At 39.4% G+C, this 24091-nt stretch overlaps 1 protein-coding gene across 3 annotated transcripts in view; it reads left to right on the top strand.

The window, feature by feature from the left end:
• The window catches only part of LOC147233356 (rho GTPase-activating protein 6-like), a 68128-nt gene extending 49298 nt beyond the window's left edge, over positions 1–18830 (top strand). For all 3 annotated transcript variants that reach the window (XM_086148067.1, XM_086148068.1, XM_086148069.1), the window contains 13 exons: positions 2459–2618; positions 7121–7192; positions 10135–10283; positions 10526–10654; positions 10740–10935; positions 11043–11098; positions 11545–11695; positions 11847–11995; positions 13347–13526; positions 14337–14428; positions 14515–14765; positions 14915–14998; positions 16233–18830. In XM_086148067.1, the coding sequence (XP_086004193.1) occupies positions 2459–2618; positions 7121–7192; positions 10135–10283; positions 10526–10654; positions 10740–10935; positions 11043–11098; positions 11545–11695; positions 11847–11995; positions 13347–13526; positions 14337–14428; positions 14515–14765; positions 14915–14998; positions 16233–16804 (2241 nt within the window). In that variant the 3' untranslated portion in view covers positions 16805–18830. The remainder of the gene's footprint in view (positions 1–2458; positions 2619–7120; positions 7193–10134; positions 10284–10525; positions 10655–10739; positions 10936–11042; positions 11099–11544; positions 11696–11846; positions 11996–13346; positions 13527–14336; positions 14429–14514; positions 14766–14914; positions 14999–16232) is intronic.
• Positions 18831–24091: the final 5261 nt, after the last annotated feature.

The raw sequence follows: 24091 nt of genomic DNA, 5'->3' as shown, positions 1-24091 counted from the left end.
TTACACCAGCAGGAATTTGTGCAGCTTAAAAGAGATGAAATAACTGTCTGTCAATGTCTTTCAACGCATATAGACAAGGAATTATACACGATAATTCCCAAGAATATCAGTTTCTAAAAGTTTAAGATAGAACTGGGAATGTCGTGGTTCATAAATCTAAATGGTCTTTTACTTATCGAACAGGCTTTTAGGTCACTGTTGCACCATTCCAGCTGTGATACCAGGATTTAGTCTGTACCCAGCACCCAACCCCCCTTTTACTTTTCTGTCAGCATTCCTCAGGTTTCATAGGTTGACACACAAGAAGTAAAGCTCATCCATCCCCTTCAGAATTCCTGCTGGGCAGAACCAGCTAGACCGAGGAGAGGCCTATTATTTAACTTTTCCAACTGTTTGTCTTTCTTTTAGTGTATGTGTGTGTGAGAGAGAGAGAGAGAGAGAAAGAGAGAGAGAGAGTGTGTGTGTGTGTGTGTGCACGCACGTGCATGATGTGTGCAGTGTGTGCAACCCTCAAGCTGTGTGTGAGATCAAGCAGGAGACAAGGGTTTTCTCCTCCAGCAATAATGAACAGAAAACACAGGCACAAACACCCAGGAAGGTGGCAATGATGTCCTTGCTGAAATGTGCATTTAAAAGGGGGCAGTAACTAGATTTGTTCGCTCCCCCCACACATGCACTGGCACTTTCCCCCAGAGGCTTAACAGACAGCTGAAGCGTCATAATTTCAAGAAAAATACTGTCATTAATGCCTAGTATGGAAAAACAAGGGAGTTTTTGACAATGACTGTCAGTGTGACTCAAGGCAACAGTCATTACCAAGGGGGGCCTTTCTGAAACAAACAAACAAAAAAAAAAAAATTGTAATAGAATAGTCGCTCTCTGTCCATGTACATCTATAATGTGACTTTCAAAGAGTGTTTTGATTATATATCGTTTACCTTTTTTTTCGTAGTATAAATGTGAAACATTGACCATTTCCTCAAGATATGACATTTAATTTGTAGGCAATTTCTTTCTCACATTTCGGATGATGTCTGTTTTTCAAATACATTTCTTCTAAATTGCTAGATATTTTTCATTATAGGTCCTTTTTGGGCAATGTGTCTAGCAGCAGGGTCTCGGCCTCCACTTTTAGGACCCCTTGCGTTGTGTAGTACATTTTGAGCCCTTCGTCTGGATAAGACATTAAATGAATTGAAGCTGTGCCTTTTTCTTGCTTTTTCCTGTCTTCACATCTCCCCCTCTATGACCCCATACCTCAGAAGACACACAAAAATGTATGACCAGACATGCATATGATCTGTTTACTTGTATGGTTCATCATGTCTTTTTCTGAAATTTCTAAAAGTTCATTACGGTTGTCTTTAATTTTAAACACTGAAGGAAAGGTGTGTGACAACACATTTTTTACACTCTACCTTTTACTCAATCTCCCCATCAACATGTGCTATGTGTGCATAAAACTAATTTATGTTTGGAGAGAGCAAATCTATCAGTGTTGAAGGATGTCCTCACTTGCTCCTTGGAGAAAAAACTTTATCTTAGGTACAGGCCACCTCTCTGTTTAACTATCTGTCTACCCACGTTTTTTATGTTCCAGTCTTCTGATATTCATCTACTGAATTTTTAGACTATGATTAAAAGCAGACTTAAACTGCAATATGTTTAAAAAGGTACTTTGTTTCTCATATCAATTCTGGACCGCATGGAATTTGTCATAATTCATAAATTTGGTTATTCTTTTACCATGTATTTCTGCTTACCATGTTGACCCCAATTTTTAAGACAGCTGAGAAACTTGCTGTAAATGTATGCACAATTGACCATATTTAATTGCTTATTTCTTTTCTGTATTCAATTATTTCAATTTTGTTTTCTTACTCAATGTGGTGACGATCTTGCTTAGAAAAGCCACAGTTAAAATTGGCCAAATAAAGGATTTCGAGACACCACTGCTGTTTAAGATGTTCAGTTTTGATTGTGCTTTCCTACCCAACAATGGGAGAATGAACACCATTGAACATACCATTCAGTAACTTTCACAGTCTCTTACTCAAAAATGTCAAAATGATTGTCAGTGAGCTTAAGAAATGGAGTATGTGAAAGTTGTTTGAAGACTTATGAGAGGCAAGATTTTATTCTCTTTGCACGACTTTGTTTGAGTTTGCCAACTGGAAACTGCCTTGTTATGCTTGAGTCAACTGGCTACGGCTGAGATGACTGGTGTCATTTGTGTTGCTTTGCGATGCAAGTCTGTAACAAAACGGGGAACACCATTAACCATACAAATGTTTCCTTCAGGAGTAGCTATCGTATATGTATTTATATGTTGTTTACATTTTGTTCCGTTGCTTCTTTCAGACAAAAATCAGTGGACTTGCACAAAAGGAAAGACATCTACACTTCTGACTATTAAATACAGCCTCCCATTCTGTTTTGTCACTCTTATCGTTTCCAGGGTGATTTCACCTGGAGCAGCCTGTCAGGCCGGAGCGTGCGTCTGACGCCGGTTCCCATCCAGAGTCTGTCAGAATTGGAGAGGACAAGGTTGCAGGAGGTGGCCTGCACCCGTTTACACCAGAACTATGATTTAGGTTGTCAAATAACTTTGCCAAAAGGTAGGTGAAAATACCTTTTAAACTGTTACATATTTTTTTTTACGATTGTGAGTGTGAGATTTACTGGTTCAACATACTGTACACCAGATAGCATCGGCTTTTTGACATTTATGTAAGTGTTAACCGTGACAAAACACATCTGCGTTTGACCTCAGGACTGTTCAATGTTAGGAACGCCTCCGGTCCACTGTCTCTACATGCACGCTTGTGTTGTTTTCAGCTTGTGCATCTACTTTCAAGTGTCTCATAAAATGAAGCTCCACCCTCTCACCACATCCTCTTGTAATTCTTCAAGTCCATTGAAAGGAAATCATGCAGAGACGATGTTTGGGGAAGTTGTGACAACATGCGAATTTAGATGTAAACTATATTTAAGACAGGGATCAGGCACTTCCTGTTTAACACTAACTGTTGGTCCCCCTTAACCAAATCACATGCGGCTCTTCTTCAGCTGCAGTTGGCTGATGTTAACTCACAAACCACTGTGCCCTCCCTTTCGATAATGTAGAGTTCAAAATGTTTCAAAATAGCCTTTATTTATTTTTTCATTTGTGTTGAAGCTGAACAGAGTTAGCTCTTCCAAAACAAACTGTTTCAAGTTGACAAATTAGTCAAGATAACGCCTAAAAAAGGCTGCAAATGACATATCACTTCCAACTAAATCCTTCCATGTTTAGCATTAACATAAACCATTATGCAATTGAAATGAATATAGATATATATTATATATAGATAAATGTTAATCAAACAAAGCTCTGCAAATTCATTCGTATCAGGCATTTCATGAAGTGGCATGAAAAAAATACACAAGGTTGGCTGTATTACTCAATATTATTTGTTCGCATAACAAAATTTAAAAAAAAAACTTTTTCAGATATCTAGGTCTATTTTACTGATCCTGTACCTTCTAATACCAGTATGACCATTTAAAACCTTGATTAAGTTATGTGAATAGATTAAAGAGCACATTACAGTCCTTCTATTTGGAGTCTATGTTATTTTGCTTTTTGTTCCTGCCTAGTCAGCTATTGCATAGCTTTAAGTTCACCTTCCCAGGTGTGAAACTGTTATGGCAACACAAACCCAATGCAGACATGCAAAGAGCAAATAAATCCTCATTCATACTAAAATCTCCTCTCTTTAATTTCCAGTCATGCAGTAAATTGTTCAGCGTTAACTGTCAAACAGTCAGCTGTCAGTCTTTAAGATACATGATGCATCAGATGGTGTTTACAGAGTGTGACTGATGCAGTAACGCCACCTCACACATCCAAATTTTCAGTTAAGCCACTGAAATTCAGCTGTAAAGTTATAAATTGCCGTCATGGAAATTGTCTGAATCATTCATTATCTGCAATGACTCAAATCAATCTGAATAGGACAATACTGTCTATCCAGTTTGTTATTAGCAGCTTATGATTCTAAAGTAAATGTCAACTCTCAAGGCAGTGCTTTGTTGTTTGATGTAATTTGTGTATTTTGTACCATTCATTGCTTGAATGCAGTGTTTACTATATGTTTCTAATTTGTTTTTCTTCTCTGAAGTTTCTTTGCAACCCTCATCAGCTTTGAAGAAACTCATACCCATACTCCTCATTTTGACAACACCTGGTTTAGATGGTGTGGCTAACTTGTTCTTTATATTTGTTCTTAAAATGCCATTGTGTTGTCTGAGAGCTTTCTGCCTGGTCTCATATCTTGTGATGATGTCACGGGGCCATAAAAAGGTCACACAAATGATGAAAGAATTTGACATGACACACCGGAGGACTATTTTGAGATGCAGCCCAGTTATTGGTCACAGGGATTTCAGTGTATTGGTAAAATGGCTGCCAGCACAATACAGTTGCTTGATAATCCAGGGCCTTCCATTCCAACTGAAGTTTAAACTTCTCCCTACCATGATTTAATACATACTTGTCTGTGCTGCTTATGAATTCCAGAACCCCTCACGGCCGCCATGTGCAAGTAAGGGAAATAGTTCAACTTGTGTGTAAGACTATAAGTGTGTATGTTGTTTCAGAACTACAAAATTTAGGCTTTTTTTTCCAGTTTTGTTTACAGAAGGGATCGTATTATTGGCTTTTCCTCTGGTGTGGAAAGAAAATTGAACAACAGCTGAAGTGAGAGACACAGAAAGGTTAGAGGGCGTGAAGGCTTGATAAGCTGAAGAGAAGCAGCAGAAGTTCATCAGACATCCTCAGAACTGGTTCTAGTTGAACTGGGCCGGCTCAGAGGTTTGGGGGATTTCCGTATGGCTTTGCGAGCCATCTGTCAAATATCCAAACCATTTCCTATTTCTGCTTCTCCCTCCTCATTCTCTCCCAGATCCCCCTTGCCATCAAAACATCTGCTTTCTTTCTCCTCCAGTTACACACCCTAACCCCTTGGTTTCCCACCTAGTTTTCTCCCACAAACCCCATTATTGCATTCTGTTGTCCCTTCCTTCATCTCGAGCAAAGACGATCTTTTCTTTTCATCTAAGGCTCTAATTTTTATTTACTTTTATCATGAATAAGGAGAAATATAATTTTGAAAGGAAAGTTTAAGTGCAAGTAATTCACATTTACCCGGATGATTGGACCCCAGAGGATACTGCCCTCTGACGTGAGCGGCTCATGCTGTGAGAGCTTCTCATTTGGTACAGCTGAGGGGATCATCAGGGGTCCAAACTGAGGTTCAGAAATCAGGAAATCAAGTCCACCAGAACCAGACAGAAGAGTGACTAGATAACAGCCCTTAAAAGTTCCTGGAGGTTTTTCCCACTGAGACCCACGACCCCGGTGACAGAGGAGTGTCAATACTGAGAAGGATTGCGAGACTTTCAAGTTTCCTGTGCCATAATATCCAGAGTTTCCTGATCATTAATCAGCAAACACAAAGCACATACATCATGTTTGACATCTGATGTAGAGACTTTCTTTCTCTTAGCATTCCAGTCCAAACCTGGACACAATTGGTCACATTTAAACCTTTTTTGTGAACAATCACTCAAAATGGCTGACTTACAAGCCTTGCAAAGAATTCTCAGTTTAGTGGGAAACAGATGAAAGAATGAAACCAGATGATGTGAATGTTGCAGAACTTTCTCTTTGTAAGAAGGTCAGGGTGAATGGATGGGTCAATAAAACACTTTCTTTTTTAACAATGACCAATGATACTTTCAGATTTTATCACAGTTTAAAGAAATATTATATTTATATTGCAACCTGCATCTAAAAACAGTCCCTGGGGAAACAATGCATTTCCTGTCATTTTCAAATTTGGACAGTGGAAGTTTTTATCATTTGCACTCTCTCGAAATAGCAAGTTCACATTCAAATAGTGTTTGAATGTGTGGACTGTCCCAAAACATACACTTGGCTTAAAAGAGGAATTTGATTGATTTTTTGTTTATTTGAATGACGGACTGAATGGTTGGTTGTTTATTTATGGCCCTGTGATGGACTGGTGGTGGGTGTACTCTGCCTCTGATAACATTTCAAAAGCATTTACTATAATATGGTATTGATTTAATTAAGGCAGATATAACTTGAAATATTATCCTGCGTATCCTAAACTCAGGGTTGTGGGGGTGCTGGAGAGTAATCCAGATGTCACTGGGTGAAAGAAGGAGTTCACCCTCGACCAGTAGAAAGTTGATCACAAGGCCAAATATGGGAATATATTGAGATTCAGTCTCTCATTCAATCATTTGGGCAAATTAGGGTCTCCAATAAACCTACTGCATGTTTTGGGACCTTGAGAAACCGGAGGAAACCCATACAGGCACGGCGGGGGGGGGGGTTAATAAAGGATAAATTATTATTATTTCTATTTTACAGGTCATTCTTCACTTAAGTCTTGACTGAAGTAACTACTTTTTGTAGTTCATTGGTATTTGAGTTTAAAATGACAGTTGCCAGTGTTTTTTTACACATTCCTGGACCTTCCACAACTTTTCTTGAACCTCAATGACAAAAGGCTATCTGTAGAAACTTTTATACTTATTATAAAATACTTTTATCTCAGAATACTGAGTGTTTTTAGTCTTGTGAAATGTGAAACACATGACTCTTTGAAACAACGTTGTAATCAAGGTAGCATCTATTCCATATTAATCAGATTTGTGCATGTCTAACTCTAATACAAGGGTTAAAAATAGTTTTACAAAACAAGGTGTAAGGAGTGACAGTTTCCTGAACAAAGCTCAGTAATGTGACAAAGTGGCAAAGAAAAAACACTGTTCAGTGAGCAGAATTACGGTCTTAAGATACTTTAATGAGTGTAAAACAGTATAGATTTTTAATAGACTTTAGCTGATGCATTTCAATCCCCACTAACACTGGAGCCAACTCTTACAGACTTTACAGCTAAACGGATTTTCCAACAATGGCCGATTTATTTCTGCATTCTTGACGACACTCTGTTGGAATAAAGTGAGCCAGATTATGATAAAGCCGATGAAGAAATAATTTGTTTCCGATTATGATTTTTTTTTTCCAATTTCGGTTCCTTCTTAGATGGACAGAAGAGGAAGAAGTCACTGAGGAGGAAGTTGGACTCTTTGGCAAAAGAAAAGAGTAAAGACAAAGGTACGGCGAGTTCTTTCAATGGGTACATATTTTGCTTCCAGTTTTTTTGACTGCCCTCGATCCCGCCTCTCATCATGAGTCACCCCCTTTGTCTCTCCTGCCAGAGAAGTGGGGGCCAAAGAGGCTCCACCCCTAGGCAGGTGAACACAGAGGTTATAATAGTACGTTTTATGTTTTCTCTGCTTCTGCAGTTTATATTTAGATTACCTAGAGGGACTCCTTATAAGAGGACCGGTTCTGAGATGCCACCACTATGTTGTACAGAGCAAGGCAATGTATTTGGCAGAAAAAGCAAAATAGATCATCAAAGAGTCCAGATAGGACAGGTTGACATTAAACAGTATTGTCTTATCAGTCTTGTATGCCTGCTGCTGATTGAAGGATTTATTTATTTATTCGTTTTTTTTTTGTTTTTTTTTACAAGGATCTGTGATGTTCCGACGAGCAGTTAAAGCTCAGCTTTTTTTTAAAAGCCAAACAACAGTATTGGAGTCAGCCTTTAGAGACTAATCATTATCAGTCAATGTGTTTGCAAAATCTCTACATTGCAAACTGACTATCCTTCAAAATTGTCCAGCTTACCCCGAATGTTCATCTTCCGATCTGTTAGGAATAAATACCATGCCTTTCTAAAACCAGCTTTTATTTATCATTTAGAGACCTGCATTATATCAGTTTTTTGAGGTTTGATAGCAGCTGGGTATTTCAAACCTTTTTCAGAAACAAGATAGTTGTCCAATGCCTACAATAGCACATCAATGGAGTTGCTACCCATAGATGGAGGGATGGAAAATATCGGTATTATCAAAAAAAAAAACATTCAGGACAATTTGGGAGAAATTACGCTTAATAGGCATTGTTATGAAGGCTACAGGCTTGACCAAACTCCAGGTTTGATGGTAGAATATCACAGCTGTCAGTAAGAACATTCATTTAGGGGCACATACTCTGAATCTTTTTTTCCATCTAACTTTGGGTTTGGGAAGAAAATCTATCTGGGTATTTCCACCACCACATTTTTGGCTTGCAAGTTCTGAAACTCAAGATAGTTCACATGCACCTGTAGACTAAACTCTCTTCCCTAGAACCAATGAAAAAGTAAAAAAAAAAAAAACATGTCATTGCTTTTCTCGTTTAAACTGCTTTCCCTTCGAATGGATTGAGACCAAAATAAATCAATGAATATATATTAAAAAATGCAACTGCATGATTGCATTTATGATGTTATGACAAGACCTCTTTTTAGCAATGTTTATCATATGTTTTGACATCAGGTGCATATAAATAAATACATATATGGGGTTCACTATCTTGTTCATCAACTCTTAGATCGAATAGGAGGAGCTGAATCACTAACATTTCAGTTCCAAGAAGAGAGCTCTATTACCTGAGCCCCACCACCTCATAAATATACTGTGTATATGATTCTATTTACATATGCATATACATATAAACCTCAGGAAGTATCTTGTAAAGTGAAAGTGAATGCAAACCCACTGGTCTCATGAAATGTATTTGGCAATCACTGTTGGGATCTGTGTGGTCCAAGCCACCATTTTGAAAGTTTGTGGACTGTTATTTCATGTGTTATGTGGCTGCCAGAGAAAATACAACAATCCAACAAGAACATTATGACATGGTTAAAATGTCTACGATGCTGCTGAGAACCAAAACTTGCTCTTCCTTTGACAGTGCAATTTTGTTAAAAGTAAATTTAATGAACATCTGACATTGCTTGATGGATATGGTTATGATCCACTGTCCACGGTGGTGCATTGTGTTGGCAAAGCATTTCACATGTTGCGGTTCTGATTGTGAATATATTAATTTGTAGGCTCGAGTGTTCCTGTCTATGTGTGTGTGTGTGTGAGAGGACGAGAGAAAGAGCTGTTACATAAGCAGCACTGGCTGCACTAGAGTAAATATGTTGTGTCACAAAGTTAGTGGTCATGTTATTCATGAACCACAGCCCTCCACTTGTGGTAGTGGAATGCATGTGCTCTGTTGTTTTTTCCTCGTCTCATAAACACACACACACACACACACACACACACACACACACACACACACACACACACACGCACACACACACACACACAGGGAGCGAGAACAGATGGATTTTCTTTTTCCATCAATTGGCTGGGATTCTGTTTCATAAAATATATGGTCTATGATCATCCAGTGTGACATCATGTCTCTTTGAAGTGTGCTGGCCCATATCGTCAATGTTTAATTGTATATATGTTTATGGGTGCGTGTGTGTCTGTCTCTCATATTAGGTCCACTTCTGCTAGTTGGGCAACACCCAAATCAGAACTTTGTACTACATTACTTTTCTCTGACTGCATCCCCTTATTTTGTGCGTACTTCCTCAAGTGGAAAGTCTCTCATATATTGTATTGCTTAAAAAAGGAAAAAATAAAAATAAATATTGAAATGTACAACTGTCTTGTTTAATGTTATGTTGTAAATTGAAGACAGTTCAAATAAGTAAATAAACCGAAAAGCAAGACTTATCAGGTCATGTGCTAAATTTCATTGTGTCAGTCTTTAACGGCTCCTTAATACGTCCTCCATGGAGATCATGCCACTGCTTATTTGCAAGATTAAAAGCACTGTTTTAGTCAGGCGCACTAGAATTGAATATCTGCATACCACTTCCCTGGGATACATGCTTTGATGTTTTATCTGGAAATCCTCCGTACTGCAAGTGTTTTACACTTTACTAGGGTATGCATTTATAGTATGCTTTTTTTTTTTTTTTTTTACAAAACCAGCTCTGAAAATGGCACATATTTACTATACAATGATTCAATCACCTTTTAACTTAAGTCCACATCTAAACACTGCCAAAAGGACATTCTTACTTTTCACATCACTTTTGTATCACAATATTAGTGGATTACAACATTTATTAAAACAGCTTTCTCATTTGCTCCTAGAATGCATTCCCCAGGCATTCAGCATACCCCTCTCTCAGGTCATTGCTAATGACAGAACACATCGGCAGCGTCAGGACGGCTATCGACAGGATCCCCCACAACGTGAAGAACACAAGGACTCCTCTGATCTCGTGTCGTCAATTTTACAGGTTTGTCACTTCATTTGTAGACTAACGGGTTCAGTATGCATTGTGGTGACACTGTATCATAGTAACAGATTATAGCAATAGGCAAGGTGAGGTTTACGAACATCAAGTTAACTTGAGAAATACTTGCACCACTATCTTACTTGATAGTAAGAAAATGAATAGCAGAAAATGAATAAACTAATAACCCACTCAAAAGATTTGATTGTGCCAAAATCCACTCTTGTCTGACCTTTTTTCTACAGTTTGCCACTAAGAGGCCGTCCAACAAAGAGCTTTCCAGTAGCAACTCCTCACTAAGCTCAACTTCGGAGACAGCCAATGAGTCAACGTCACCCAACACACCCGAGGCAGCACCACGAGCTCGCAGACGAGTAAGACAGGAATTGGCTCTATTAGATTTCCATTTTTTGAATTTAGTTAAATGTGGTGTAAAGAAATATATAACTGATCCTTCAGGGAGGGATGTCAGTGGACTCTATCACAGACCTGGATGACAATCAGTCCCGCCTTTTAGAGGCACTGCAGCTCTCTCTGCCCACTGAAACGCCAAGTAAAAAGGAGAAGCATCGGGACAAGCGCCTAAGTCTCAATCCCATTTATCGTCAGGTACCTCGGGTGGTCGACAGCTGTTGTCAGCATATTGAGAAATATGGTGTGTAGCTACTTATGTTCACTATGCTATTACAACATGACGGCAGTAACTGATGCTGGAGACAAACACAGCCTCTTTAATAAGATTCTTGTTTCCATTATTCAAAGGTTTGCAGACAGTGGGGATTTTTAGGGTTGGAAGCTCCAAGAAGAGAGTTCGTCAGGTTGGTGCTCTTGAAATTTCTCCTCTGTCTTTCAAAATAGTGACAGAGAAAGGCGCAGCGTTACTATCACACTTCAGTTCCTACCCTTCCTCTACCACCCCATCAAGGAAACATTTGGGACAGCAAATCAATCACCAGGAAATAAAATTCGGTTGTTTTTCAAAAATAACTTTAGACTTTCTCTTGTCACAAATTGGAATGGCAAACAAACGATACTTCCTCTTTAGTTAGAAAATGTGTGATAACAAATAAAGTATACTTTTTTTTTATTTTATAAGTTAGTCTGACCTAAATGAACAGAGTATGAAAACACTTTGGAAACCCCCATGTGTGTGTGTGAGGAATTGTGCTATTTTCAAGTGAAATATCCATCACTCCTTAATGGATAATGTATCTCATGTACCCCCTTCTCTATTTCCGTCTCTTTCTTTTCATCCCTCTTTCAGCTCCGGGAGGAATTTGATCGTGGCATCGATGTACAGCTGGATGAGGAACACAGTGTTCACGATGTGGCTGCTCTGCTTAAGGAATTCCTCAGGGACATGCCTGATCCACTCCTCACTAAGGAGCTTTACACTGCCTTCATAAACACAACATGTAAGCTGTTTTATGATGCATCTGAATGTAAATGGATTCCTCTTTGTTTTCTCATTAAATACTCATTCAGAATTAGGATTGAGACAAAACTTTTTTTCATGCTCCTCCCTTTTTCTATTTTCATCAACTCTCACCTGGATCCCTGCCGCAGTGCTAGATCGAGATGAGCAGCAGAATGTCACCCAGCTCCTGATATACCTGCTTCCAGCATGCAACAGTGACACTCTCCATCGTCTGTTGGAGTTCCTATCTACTGTAGCTGACCACGCCCATGACCAGCAGGACAAGGAAGGACAGGAGGTGAACACATTTAAAGCCAAATGTCAGTAGTTTTCAACTCACTCCAAGAATTATACCAGAGAACAGGTGGTAAAGCTGTAAGGCATCAGAAAAATCAGAAACAATTCTACAAGAGCTGCCGTAAAAACGGCATGTTATTGTGTTGGCCTGCTGATTAGCCTTTCCAATTAGTTGTCTTGATTCTAAAATGACATTATTATATAGGAATACAAAATATGAGTTCAAGCATCTGTGTGTATATGGTAGGGGGTCTTTCTTAGCACATGTCAAGTATTTAGGTGTGAACGGGTGGAGAGTGTGTTCTATTTGTGTGTTGCATGCAGATGGAAGTCTATTTTGTTGTTATGAGAATGGGCTCAACTGTGTATGTGTGTGCGTTTGTGTCCAAGTCTCCACCATACCATCTCTCCATAAGAATCTGGTTCCAGGATCTGCACCTCAGATTATGACTGAAGAGTGTTTAACACTTCTTTCAAACAGCGCATTAATACTTTTTTGCTGTTGTCGCTTCTGTTGCCAGACTGAGAGTGTAAAGGGAGGAGCTGTAAGAGTTGACTTTGAATATTTTTTGACATCAATTCAGGGGGATTTGGGGTCATCGTTTCACTTCATTGGAAACATTTTCATTTTGGAACGAAAGGAAATGCGAATAGGAAACTAAGGGAGAAGTAGAAAAAAAAAAACACAGATAGAGGTGTTATATAGAGCAGAAGGAAATATCAAATATGGAAAAGAGAAAATGTCACTTAAAACTACACCTGAGTACTGCAGTATTACTATATCTGTACCGCTTATCATGCACCCAAGGTCACGGGGTGCTGGGGCCTATCCAAGCTGTCATTGGGCAAGAGGCGGGGTTCACCCTGGACTGTTCTCACCAGTATATAGAGACATTCACACTTAATTTATGGCAATTTATGGTCTCCAGTTAGGCTAATTCATGTTTTTTTGAACTGCGGGAGGAAACTGTGGAACTTGAGGGAAACCCACACAGACACAAGGGCAACTTGTTCACTCCATACCTTTCCCCTTGTCGGAATCAAACCAGGGACGTTCTTGTGTTCTTGCCACCGATAAAAGTTGAAAATTATGGCAGCAAAATAGATCTAATATATTAAAGAGAGATAAATTGGACTGTAGGGAGATACCGTTATTTTCCAAAGGTTTTTAATTTCATATTAACATCCTTTGTGACAGAGTGGACACCACAATGTCAATGCTCCTGACATCCTAGAGCAGTCTATCTATAATTGTTCAGGGAGTGATGTTTCTTGAAAAAAAAAAAAAGGATTTTCATTTTTGCCTCAATATTTTCCATCATTAAAGCTGTTTATTTCTCTGTCTCGCACAGATCACAGGAAACAAGATGACTTCTTTGAACCTGGCCACAATTTTTGGCCCCAACCTGCTTCATAAGCTTAAGTCATCAGACAAGGAATTCAGTGTCCAGAGCTCTGCCAGGGCAGAGGAGAGCACAGCCGTCATCGCAGTGCTGCAGAGGATGATCACCAGCTACCAATCCCTCTTTATGGTCAGTCACTTGTGTGTGTGTGTGTGTGTGCACTTCTCTCTTACTCTTACTTCCTCTTTTTACTAAATAAACATACTGGGTGGACATGCAATCGTTCCCTTTAACATTCCTGGGTAGATTTTAAGTAAGACAATCCTCTCCTAGCTTAACAGACAATGGGTGTGTTTCAGTGAGCTTAGAAAAACAGGGCTCAGCCTGGTTTAGTGGCTGTAGAGATAGAAACACACTCAAAAGACAAAGAAGGAAAATACAGTTAAAGATGTGTTCTTTGTCAGTAAGATGCTCTGCGTAACATTCTTGTTGTCGGTTTTTGTTGTGAATCTAACTGACATGCCTTGTCACCAAATGTTTGAGAGAGAAATATTTTCTGTGAGCTAACAGAAAGATCATCCCCACCAACTAAAAGAAATTCAGGCATGAAATCCCTCTTGGGGTGTCAGACCAGGTCACAATTTTGCACAGATTATTGCTTCATGAGCAGCTTTGTTCCGCACTCTTTCTGGGATTCCCAAGAAGCGCAGACAGGCGCTTCAGGTCATCTCAGGTCCGAAATATTCAACCGTGATGTTTTACAATCTGCCACCGTAATTCCCTAAGGATTACATTCCTGGAGTAAGCCAATGAAGACCAATTAATCACATTGGTCAGGAGTGAATCGGGAATTACTTTCCTGGTCCTGATGAGTTAAACAGTTCAAGTTTAATAAATATCAGTTGGTCCATAACCTGGATGAGCCAGAATATATTGTTCTCAAAACACTCAAAACTGAAAAACTATCTTATTTTATAATATTCAATTCATATTTTTCAGGTCCCACCTGACTTGCAAAATGAAGTTTTGAGGAGTCTACTGGAGACTGACCCTGATGTGGTGGACTATCTCCTGAGGAGAAAAGCCTCACAGTGAGTCACACATGCACACACACAAACTGTCGGCTGTTAAATTCTTTCCATCATCCCCTCTTTTAGCTTCAGTGTTTCCCCCTCAGGAGTCCTGACCTCTTGCAATCAGAGGAGCCCTTCACCCTCAGTGAGCGTCGCTCCTCCACTGACTCTAACAAGGTGTCTAGTGGAGAGGTGTCCCCATATGACAACAACTCTCCCATACTGAGTGAACGTAGAGGAGAACCCGGAAGCCCCGGGAGGGAAAAGTTATTTCGTGTCCCAGAACAATACACTCTAGGAGGTCAGGTGGCTGGCTGGGGTAGGGAACCTGCATCTGAGACTTGGCCTGTCAAGGGTGAGTTGAATTTTAGCATTCATAATTGGAAAAATATCTCATTTAAGCGATATATTTTCAGCAATGGTGTTGTTACACCATTATGCTGGAAAAAAAAAAAAAAAACAACAAAATAATGCGAAGCAGTTACATTGGTTCTCTTTCCTCAGACAGTGTAACAGAGGAGCATACTAGCATTTGGGGGACATGGCATGCAACTCTGAAACCAACACTTAAGGACCAATCATATACTGGTAAACTGACAACACAAACTGATCAGCTGACTATTGACATTTATTGATTCATAAAACATTGCAGTACAGAAAAAGTTTCATCAGTATTATCAGCGTCATGGTCAATGCATGCTTAATTTGAGAAGTATTTGGATTTTATTAAAATGTAGCTTACTTATTTATGCATAAACTTACATACAACTGATTTCCTGTCCATTGATATCTTCCTCTGTAGACAGGTGTGTATGTTCAATCCTCTTATATACCGTCTTTTCCGCACTATAAGGCGCATCAGATTATAAGGCACACCTTCAGTAGGGCGCACCGCATTATAAGCCGCATAGAATAGAAACTACTGTAGTGGTTGGGGTAGCGTCATCGCTAGATGAAGCTGCGCTAAAGGTAATGACAATAAAACAGATACGTCAGTCAGTCAGACGTCATTATTATAATACAAACCCACGTTCTGACTCCGTTCACTCCCAAAACAAGTTAGTGCATTCACAATACGATACTGTACGTACCGGTAGCTGAGCTTTGGGATCTTTATACGCACACAATTGGTGTGTGACTGGAATTCCGCTTTACCCTTTTTACCGTTGCTCTTTCAGTGACGCCCCCTGACTACAGTAGCCATAAATATCCAAGATTGATCCATATATAAGGCGCATCGAATTATAATGTGCACTGTCAGTTTTTGAGAAAATTAAAGGCTGTTAAGTGCGCCTTATAGTGTTGGAAATATGATAATAATAATAATAATAAAATCCTATCCTCATTTTTATTCATAATTTTTGATAATTTTTATTCATATATTTTGTGGATTTCAGGTGTTTTCTGGTTTCATTAGAGGATTTGGTTTAGACGGTTACACAACCATGATGTGTATCCAAGTGATACACATCAGAGAAATAAGTATAGCTTAAAAAAATAAATAACACTTCAGTTAAAACCTCTGGGATGTTCATTGTAGTGCCTGTCCTGTTGATTTAACCTAATTCAAATGATTTTAATTTGTTGCTATTGTGCATATGTAGTCTCAGGTGAACATGTTAAACTACTTAAGGATTTCTGGAGCACCAGCACAAACAGCTGCATCAGTTTAATGACCGTAGATCTCTAAGTGCACGCTGCGAAGCTATTCCCTATAATGAATTAATTACAAGAGAAGGCTTTGCAATTAAATTTTGATTTATTCAAAAGTATTGAATTAAATTAGGTATTTATACTCATGTAGGGATATTTTTGTTTTTAGGGTCCCATGGCAACATGTCAGAAGGAAGCTCACGCAGCTCACAGGAGGGGCTTGATGGACTCCAAGGTGACAACAGACAGCAGTCTGCAGTAACACAGACACATCAAGTACCTGGTTCCACCCAGAGCAGACTCCACCCACTCGTGACCAGGGTGTGCACTAGCCCTCAGGCAGTCTCCACATGGCCACATCTGCAGCTTAACATCAACCCATCGCAGACACAACTTAACAGTGCACAGCAAGGAGGTGGACAAAGAGTGAACCAGTCCCCGAGGCCTGCGGGGAGAAACACTGCTGACAGCAGCCAATCTGTACTCACAGACAGCCGCTTTCCTCCCCCATATAATGCCAATCACCGACTGGCCCACTCTCAAAGTTCTCCACAGCTCGCAGGAGCTCCACAAACTCTTTTGCAACATGGAAAGCCAGGGCCAGAGCAGAGTAATTCCACCTCAGCAGCACACATGGTGCCACACAGCCCGGAGTGGCAGGACTGGCAGAGAGACCGGTGGCAGATCTGGCAACTCCTTTCCTCAGATAATGCTGACACACTGCCTGAAACTTTAGTATGAGCTGAGACAAGCTTTGTCTCAGACTTTTCCCTGTGATCCATTGATTGAAATGATCAGCCACCTCCCCCTTTGACAATCACCTCATCCTTATCTTAATTTTTTTTTCATCTAGTCATCTAGGGATTCTTTTCCTTTCCATGGTCCTCTTGTTATCCTGCATGTCAGCACCACAGTGTTGTTGTTTACATGTCTAGCTGCTGCCTTATGCAGACTTTTACATCCATGAGCCACTACTATTACTTCTTTATTATCTATGATAATATAATGTTGTTTTCAGTCTGTAGTGACACTTCACATTGCAGAAAACACGCCCATCAAAAATACCTCAAAACTATAGAGTATTAGGGCCAGATTTCATATATATATTCTGCCTGCCCATACATTATGAAAATATGATCAAAACTTATCACATTTAGTCTTCATATTATAAAGATTACCAATTGGAGAAATGCAATTATTCAGTTTTTTTTTTCACATTTTATAAGAACAAAGTTGAGTCAAACATGACGGTATTTCACATTAGTCGCTGCTAAAAGTGGTATTGTTTTGTGCATACTTCTCACGTAGTTCAGTCACAACCAATCAGTTGAGTTATCTTATTAAGTGAAATTACATTTGACTATTTATCAAGTATATAATTTACCATTTCACCTTAATGTAAGTAAGCCCTTTAACCTTTGAACCATCAGTCTAAATGTATGTGATTGTAAGACTGCTGGTTTGTCTATAAGATTGAATATACAATGTTTGTAAATGGCAAATTACTAAGATCTGGATATAAAAGCTGTATATGTGCTTATATGTGCCCTCGCCACCTGCTGCACTGTAGGAACAATGTGCCAAAGTCTCTCTTTTTTATTTTTAACTTCAGGATATTTATTGTGCAGTTCTGTTTATTTCATGAGGATGTTCACTTGTAGAGAAAATCAAAATTTGTTTAGTGTCCGTCAAGAATTTAAGCACCGGGTTGCAGGAGTATCCTCAAAGGGAAAATCTATACTAGACTGTCCATTAAAAAAGTATTCACACATATATTTTCAAATAATTCTGGTTTTAAATTGCATTTGAAAGACAGGAAGGTTAGGTTTTTTTTCATTCTGGAGTGATTTGACCAGTTTATATTGTAAATTCTATATTTTTTTTATTATTTTATCCCTTAACAAAACACCCATAGATGTATTTTGACACCAACCAAGGAAGAGACCAAGGCTTGTTGATATCAAGTTGACTGTTTCAAAACCTTCGTGTATTATGGCAAGTCGTGTGTTTGCATTCTCAGTTTAATGCACTTGATCATCTTCCACCTGCTCAACCGCACTTGTAAGCCTCAGTCACACAGAGGTCTGCTGGCAAATTTCAGTTTAAAAAGAGTCAGTCTTGCATTTGCTTAGCTAAAAAACTTTTGCAAGAAATCTTGGGATAGATGCATCTTGTATTGGATTTTAATGTTACTTAGAAAGTGTCATTGTGAAGCCAATGGAAAAAAACCTCACAGTAGGGAAGGATAGTGGTGAGCTTCTGGCACCATCTACTGTCAGACAATGTGCACTAGCATGTTGCTGCTTCACATATTGCAAGTTTCAATGGAATCTATCTGTGTTCATAAAAAAAAAAGCTTGTGACTAAAAGCACCTTTTGTGAAAACATGTAAATCTGTGTGGGGAAATTAATTTGCCACTGGTCTCACTCTTAGTTATTTCTCCAGCATTGCTTAAACTTCATATATTGTGAAATTATTTCACTTTTTTGAGCAGTGTAATATATGTTTTTTTGTTTGTTTTTTTATTCAAAAAGAAGGAACATTATACTAACTTTGTAGCTTTGTATCCCCAAACCATGATCATGTTTATCTTGTTGAAGTCAGTATGAATCTAAAGATAAGACTTTGTGCTATGGTGTTTTTTTTGTTTGTTTGTTTGTTTGTTTTGGTGGGTTTACTGGGTCCAACCTGTAATGGAATGTTTGTTATTTGCTTTTTGTACTGTGTGTCGTAAATATGCTACAATGGAATTAAATATGACCAAGTTTACACCTGCTGTTGGCATGAATGCTTCAGACATAACACTATGATGAAACTGATGATAATAGTTATTTAATCAGTTTGTCACAAGTGCATGGCACATATAGACTGATGTAATAATGTAGTTTTCCTGTGATAATAAATAATAACTTGAGATTACATAGAATAAGAAGGTGCAATATTCCGATATATATATTGCAATATATATCCGAAACTAGAATGCAGTCTTCATCATTAGCCCTGGTGTATCATTCTCTGTCATTCATATGGTTTAGTGTTTAACATTATGCAACACAGGGTGGAATGGCAGTGTAGTGGTTAACACTTCTGCCATACAGCAAGAGGTACCCTGATTCTGTTCCAACAGGATGCCTTTCTGTAAGTTTTGCATATTAATTACCCAGACCGGTGAATTAGAGTGATTGGTTGTATCTTTCTATGTTTCCCTGTGAGCTCCAAACCCGTCATGGCCCTGATTGCGGAATACATGGCATGTGAAGGAATTAATTTATGGCATGCCAATATATAGTTATAAAATGATAATACAACTCTATCAATTCAAATTTGTGCATAATATTTACATCCATCCATCCATCTTCTTCCACTTATCCGGAGTCAGGTCGCGGGGGCAGCAGCCAGAGCAGTGAGGCCCAGACCTCCCTCTCCCCTGCCACATGGTCCAGCTCCAGTGGGGCGACCCCAAGGCGTTCCCAGGGCAGCCTGGAGACATGGTCTCTCCAGCATGTCTTGGGTCTTCCCCATGGTCTCATCCCAGATGGACATGCCCGGAATACCTCCCCCAGTAGGGGTCCTGTAGGCACTCTTCTCTATGCGGCGGAGCAGCGGCTCTACGCCGAGCACCCTCCGGATGAGCAGACCTCTAACCCTATTAGTAAGGGAGAGTCCAGCCAACCTGAGGAGGGAAGTCATTGCAGCTGCTTGTATCTGGCATCTTGTTCTTTCGGTCACTGCCCACAGCTCATGACCATAGGTGAGGGTGATGTAGATCGACCGGTTTAGGCAAACATGTTTGCCTCTAGTTTGAAAATTCTTTATATGAACATTTAGGAATCGCCTGAACATTTTCACCCAGTGGCTGAGTTGTTCACTGGCTTTGTTTGTATGATGAGCTAAATAATGTTTGTCATGGTGATGGACTCACAGGTCTCTGGCCTTGCCTCAATAACTGTCTGAAACACAGTGGCATAAACTACTTTTGCGTCTCTGAAAATATCTGCTAAACTTTATTTTAGAAAATAGGATATAATGGCAGCAATGACAAGATACTACTTTCTGCTGCAATTCAAACAGCAGCAATGATCTTCTCAAGCTAGAGTGTAACCAGCTTCAAACTCTCAAACATGACAGATTATTTGTCATTACGTTTTCAGTATACGATGTCAAAATCAATATCTGTCAAATTTCGCCAAGTGCAGTTATGAATAGGGCCAGTTAGTGTTGTAAATGTATGATGAGCCATCACCCCAAAAGGAAAATGTGCACAAATCTGCAGACAGTCCTTAAAAAAAACAGGTCCTCGCACTGACAATGGAAACAACAGAAAACAACTAAGCGACCAAACCCTTTGTTGCAAAACAACTTCACCCTCTTGTCCGTGAACTCAAGAAATGATAAGTCACTGCCATTGACCTCCTGTTTTTTTTGTTTTGTTTTTATCATCAGGCCAAAAAAATGAAGTAAAAAAAAAATTAATCTTGCTGATGGTGCCAGGAAAATATCAAAATGTCAAACCTTCTAAATGTTTCTAGTTCTACCACTAGAGGACAGCCAAGAGCCTTAAATAGTTTTCATATGTTGGTGGTACTTTTACTGGCCATCGATCAAATTAATAAAATTGTTAACAAGAATTTTAAACAGGTGGCAATATGAGAAAATAGACCATTTAAAATGTTAACTTTCACTTGCTTTCTCTCAGTTCTTCAGTGGATAAGGAGAATAAAGTACATTTCTCAGCTGCAGTAGAAGATTTGCCCTCAGTTTTAATCAATTCTTCGCTCTCGGGTTCTTCTGACTTCTGAGCCACTAAGTCTAAAACGTAATTGGAATCTTTCCTTGCATATCATAATCCAAGCCATTTTTCCTCCCAAAAGTGCAACCAGAGGACTTTTTTTTTTTTCTATTAACAGAATTTTTCTTGTCTTTTAGTCGTCTATTCCACCCACTTAGCCAACCTGCTCCATTTATCAGGGGAAACTACTCTCTTTCATATCTCACATCGAAGTCGAAGGTTGTTTGGTATGTCCCAATTTCAAATGAACTTGTCATGAATGCTCGAAAAGTTAGTGATCAATTGTGATAGGTGATTGGAGACAGCTTCCTTTTAGATAGTGTACATTTTCTGAGCTTTCTCTATTTCCTTTTTGTGTCACGTTTTTGTCATTTTCTGGATGAGAGCCTGATTTTAAATAGAACTTTGTGGACCATGACAGCAAAACAAAGCTGCTTTATTTCAGTGGCTAATGACTTGGCTTGGAGCATCGCTATCCACTCGGCCAAAACTGAAAGGCGACTTTCCAGAAAAATACACATGCACAAATACTTATGCATGGACTCATTACTACTCGTAATTGCCAGAACAAGGGTTTAGCCCTCCTCCTGCAGGGATTTAGGGATACGTACATGTCTGTAAACAAAATGCGGATTTCAATTAGTTTTATCACATTTCAAAGTTCACGTGCTGTTGTTTGTTTCATGAGAACCATGATACTCTTTTTGTTTTTTTGCAGTTGCATGCAGACACACATGGCTTAATTTATCCTGAAAGGAATGTTGACCCACAAGGCCCTCGTCAGTAAAACCAGTTGAACTATTCTCATTTGTTGCTTCATGTGAATGAAAAAAAGGCCCAGAAAATAAAAATGTTGCGAAATACGAGGCTGATATCCTCAACTGAACTCCTTAATAAAAATAAAGATTTATTCAAGCTCTGTTAAGTTCAGTTCTTTGTCAATGCAAAGAATGGCCATATCCTAAATTGGGGCTTGTGGAGTTTAGCTTTAAATGCTTTTGCAGTTAACTTGAAACTAATTATGTCCTCAAATCTCAACCAGCCACAGCAGTATACTTTGGATTTGGTTAAAGGCACATATAGAGATGTACAATGACTGACAGAAAACAAGAGCAATAACCAGTTTTCTTCAGTCAAGTTGCTGAAAGTATTGGTTTAGCACTGCACTTGATAATTTAATTGCAAAACATTCCTGTGTGATGATTATTCAGGATATCAGGAATAACAAACAAAGTTGAGAATACAGCTGCAGAGACACTGTAACATTTAAATTATAGCAACTTCACCTCTAGGGTGTCAAAGGGCATATGCAGGTATGATTGGTTGGATGAAAAAAAATGCTGAAAGAAATCAGTGGGAGACTGGATTATGGTAACAAAATATAACTTAAGTAATCTCCTGAAATGTAAACACTGTCCTCTGAAATGATTTATTTGAAATTTGATTTCAGAATATTGCTGGCCATCATGAAGGCCCTCATGGGGGATGGGGTTCCTCACTCTTCTCATCAAGAAACAAAAACTATGTTTTGTTAAAATTGATTTTATTCCAACTACAGGGGATCACACTCCTCAGCCTCCCTGGAAATGTCTACTCAAGGTGCTGGACAGGAGGGTCCACTGGGTCGTTGAATCTCAGATCCAGGGGGAGCAGTGTGTTTTTTGTCTTGGTTGTGGAACAATGGACCAATTTTACACCCTGAACAGGATCCTTTTGGTAGCACGGGAGTTCACCCAACCGGTCTACATGTGTTTTGTGGACCTGGAGAAGGTATTCGACCGTGTCCTGTTGGTAATCCCGTGGGAGGTGCTCCAGGAGTATGGGATACTGAGCCTAATATGGGCTGTACAGTCTTTGGCGTCAGCATGGCCTGCATTGCCGTGTTCAAGTCAGATTTGCTAGCGGTGAGAGTTGGACTCTGCTAGGGCTAACACTGACACACTGATTCTCTTCATAACTTTTATGCACAGAATTTCTAGGTGCAGTTGAAGAAATACGGTTTAATGGCCGCAGAATTGGCTCTCTGCTTTTTGCAGATGATGTGGTTCTGTTGGCTTCATCAGACCATTATCTCCAGCTCTAAGTGGAACATTTCGCAGACGAATGTGAAGCAGCCAGGATGAGGGTCAGCCCTTCCAAATCTGAGACCATGGTTCTCAGTGCCCAGTCCAGATCAAGAGATAGGTCCTGCCTCAAGTGGGGGAATTCAACTATTTTGTTCGACGTCGCAGGAGATCGATAGGTGGATCAGTGCACAGGTGGTGCAGGCTGCTGATGCCACACCGGTCCAACTCTGCACCGGTCTGTCTTGGTAAAGAAAGAGCTAAGCCAAAAGGAAACACTCTACCGTCACCTATGATCATCTAGTCAGGATGCTGCCTAGATGCCTACCTGCTGAGATGTTCTAAGCATGTCCAACTGGGAGGAGGCCCCAGGGAAGACCCAGGACACGCTGGGGGGACTTTGTCTCTAAGCTGACATGGTAACCTTTAGGAAGAGTTCAACCAAGTGACATGGGAGAGAGAAATCTGAGATTCTCTGCTGTGGCTGTCCCTGTGACCCAACCCTGGATAAGATGTAAAAGATGGATGGATGGGTGGAAATCAATATTACATTAATTAGCTTGACATTGGATGTATGACAGTGGATATTGAATGTTTAAATTAAATTTGATTAACCGGCAACAGGCACTGTAACAGAACAGTAAATATCATTGCCAATGTATTGATTTCTCAGCAAATCTCAACTTGCATACTTTTTAAGTTCCTTCAGGTCAAGCGTTGAATCCTGACCTCAACTAAACATATTTTATCTAAATATGCAAGCCAAACCAACAACAGTCAACTGTTAATGAAACAATTTTGAAAACTGAATCTATTTAGGTAAATCATCTATAAAGATAGTAACATTGTACCTCTACAGCTGATACCATGTTCATAAGAATCATCAAAAAGAGAACCATAATGTACCCTATGACATTCTGAAAGGCTATAGTGAAGAGGGAAGAAAAAGCTTTATTTTAACCGGTAAATGTCCCTTCATGAATGTGACAACTTTAGCCATGTGACATGAGAGCAATGTCCAACCATCCATAACATGTACTGATCTGGCCCCAGGGTTATAAATACACAGGCACACAGCTGACATGTTCAGCTGCATGTCAACACATAGAGAAAATAATAGGACAAATCATCCATTGCAATGCACAGTTTGGTAAAATAAACCATTTCCAGTTCAA

Source organism: Fistularia commersonii, chromosome 6 (assembly GCF_037954325.1).
Source record: "Fistularia commersonii isolate RoL2024-O1a breed Wild chromosome 6, RoL_Fcom_v1.0, whole genome shotgun sequence".
In the NCBI taxonomy this organism is placed as follows: Eukaryota; Metazoa; Chordata; class Actinopteri; order Syngnathiformes; family Fistulariidae; genus Fistularia; species Fistularia commersonii.
This window is presented reverse-complemented; position numbering and strand designations above follow the sequence as displayed.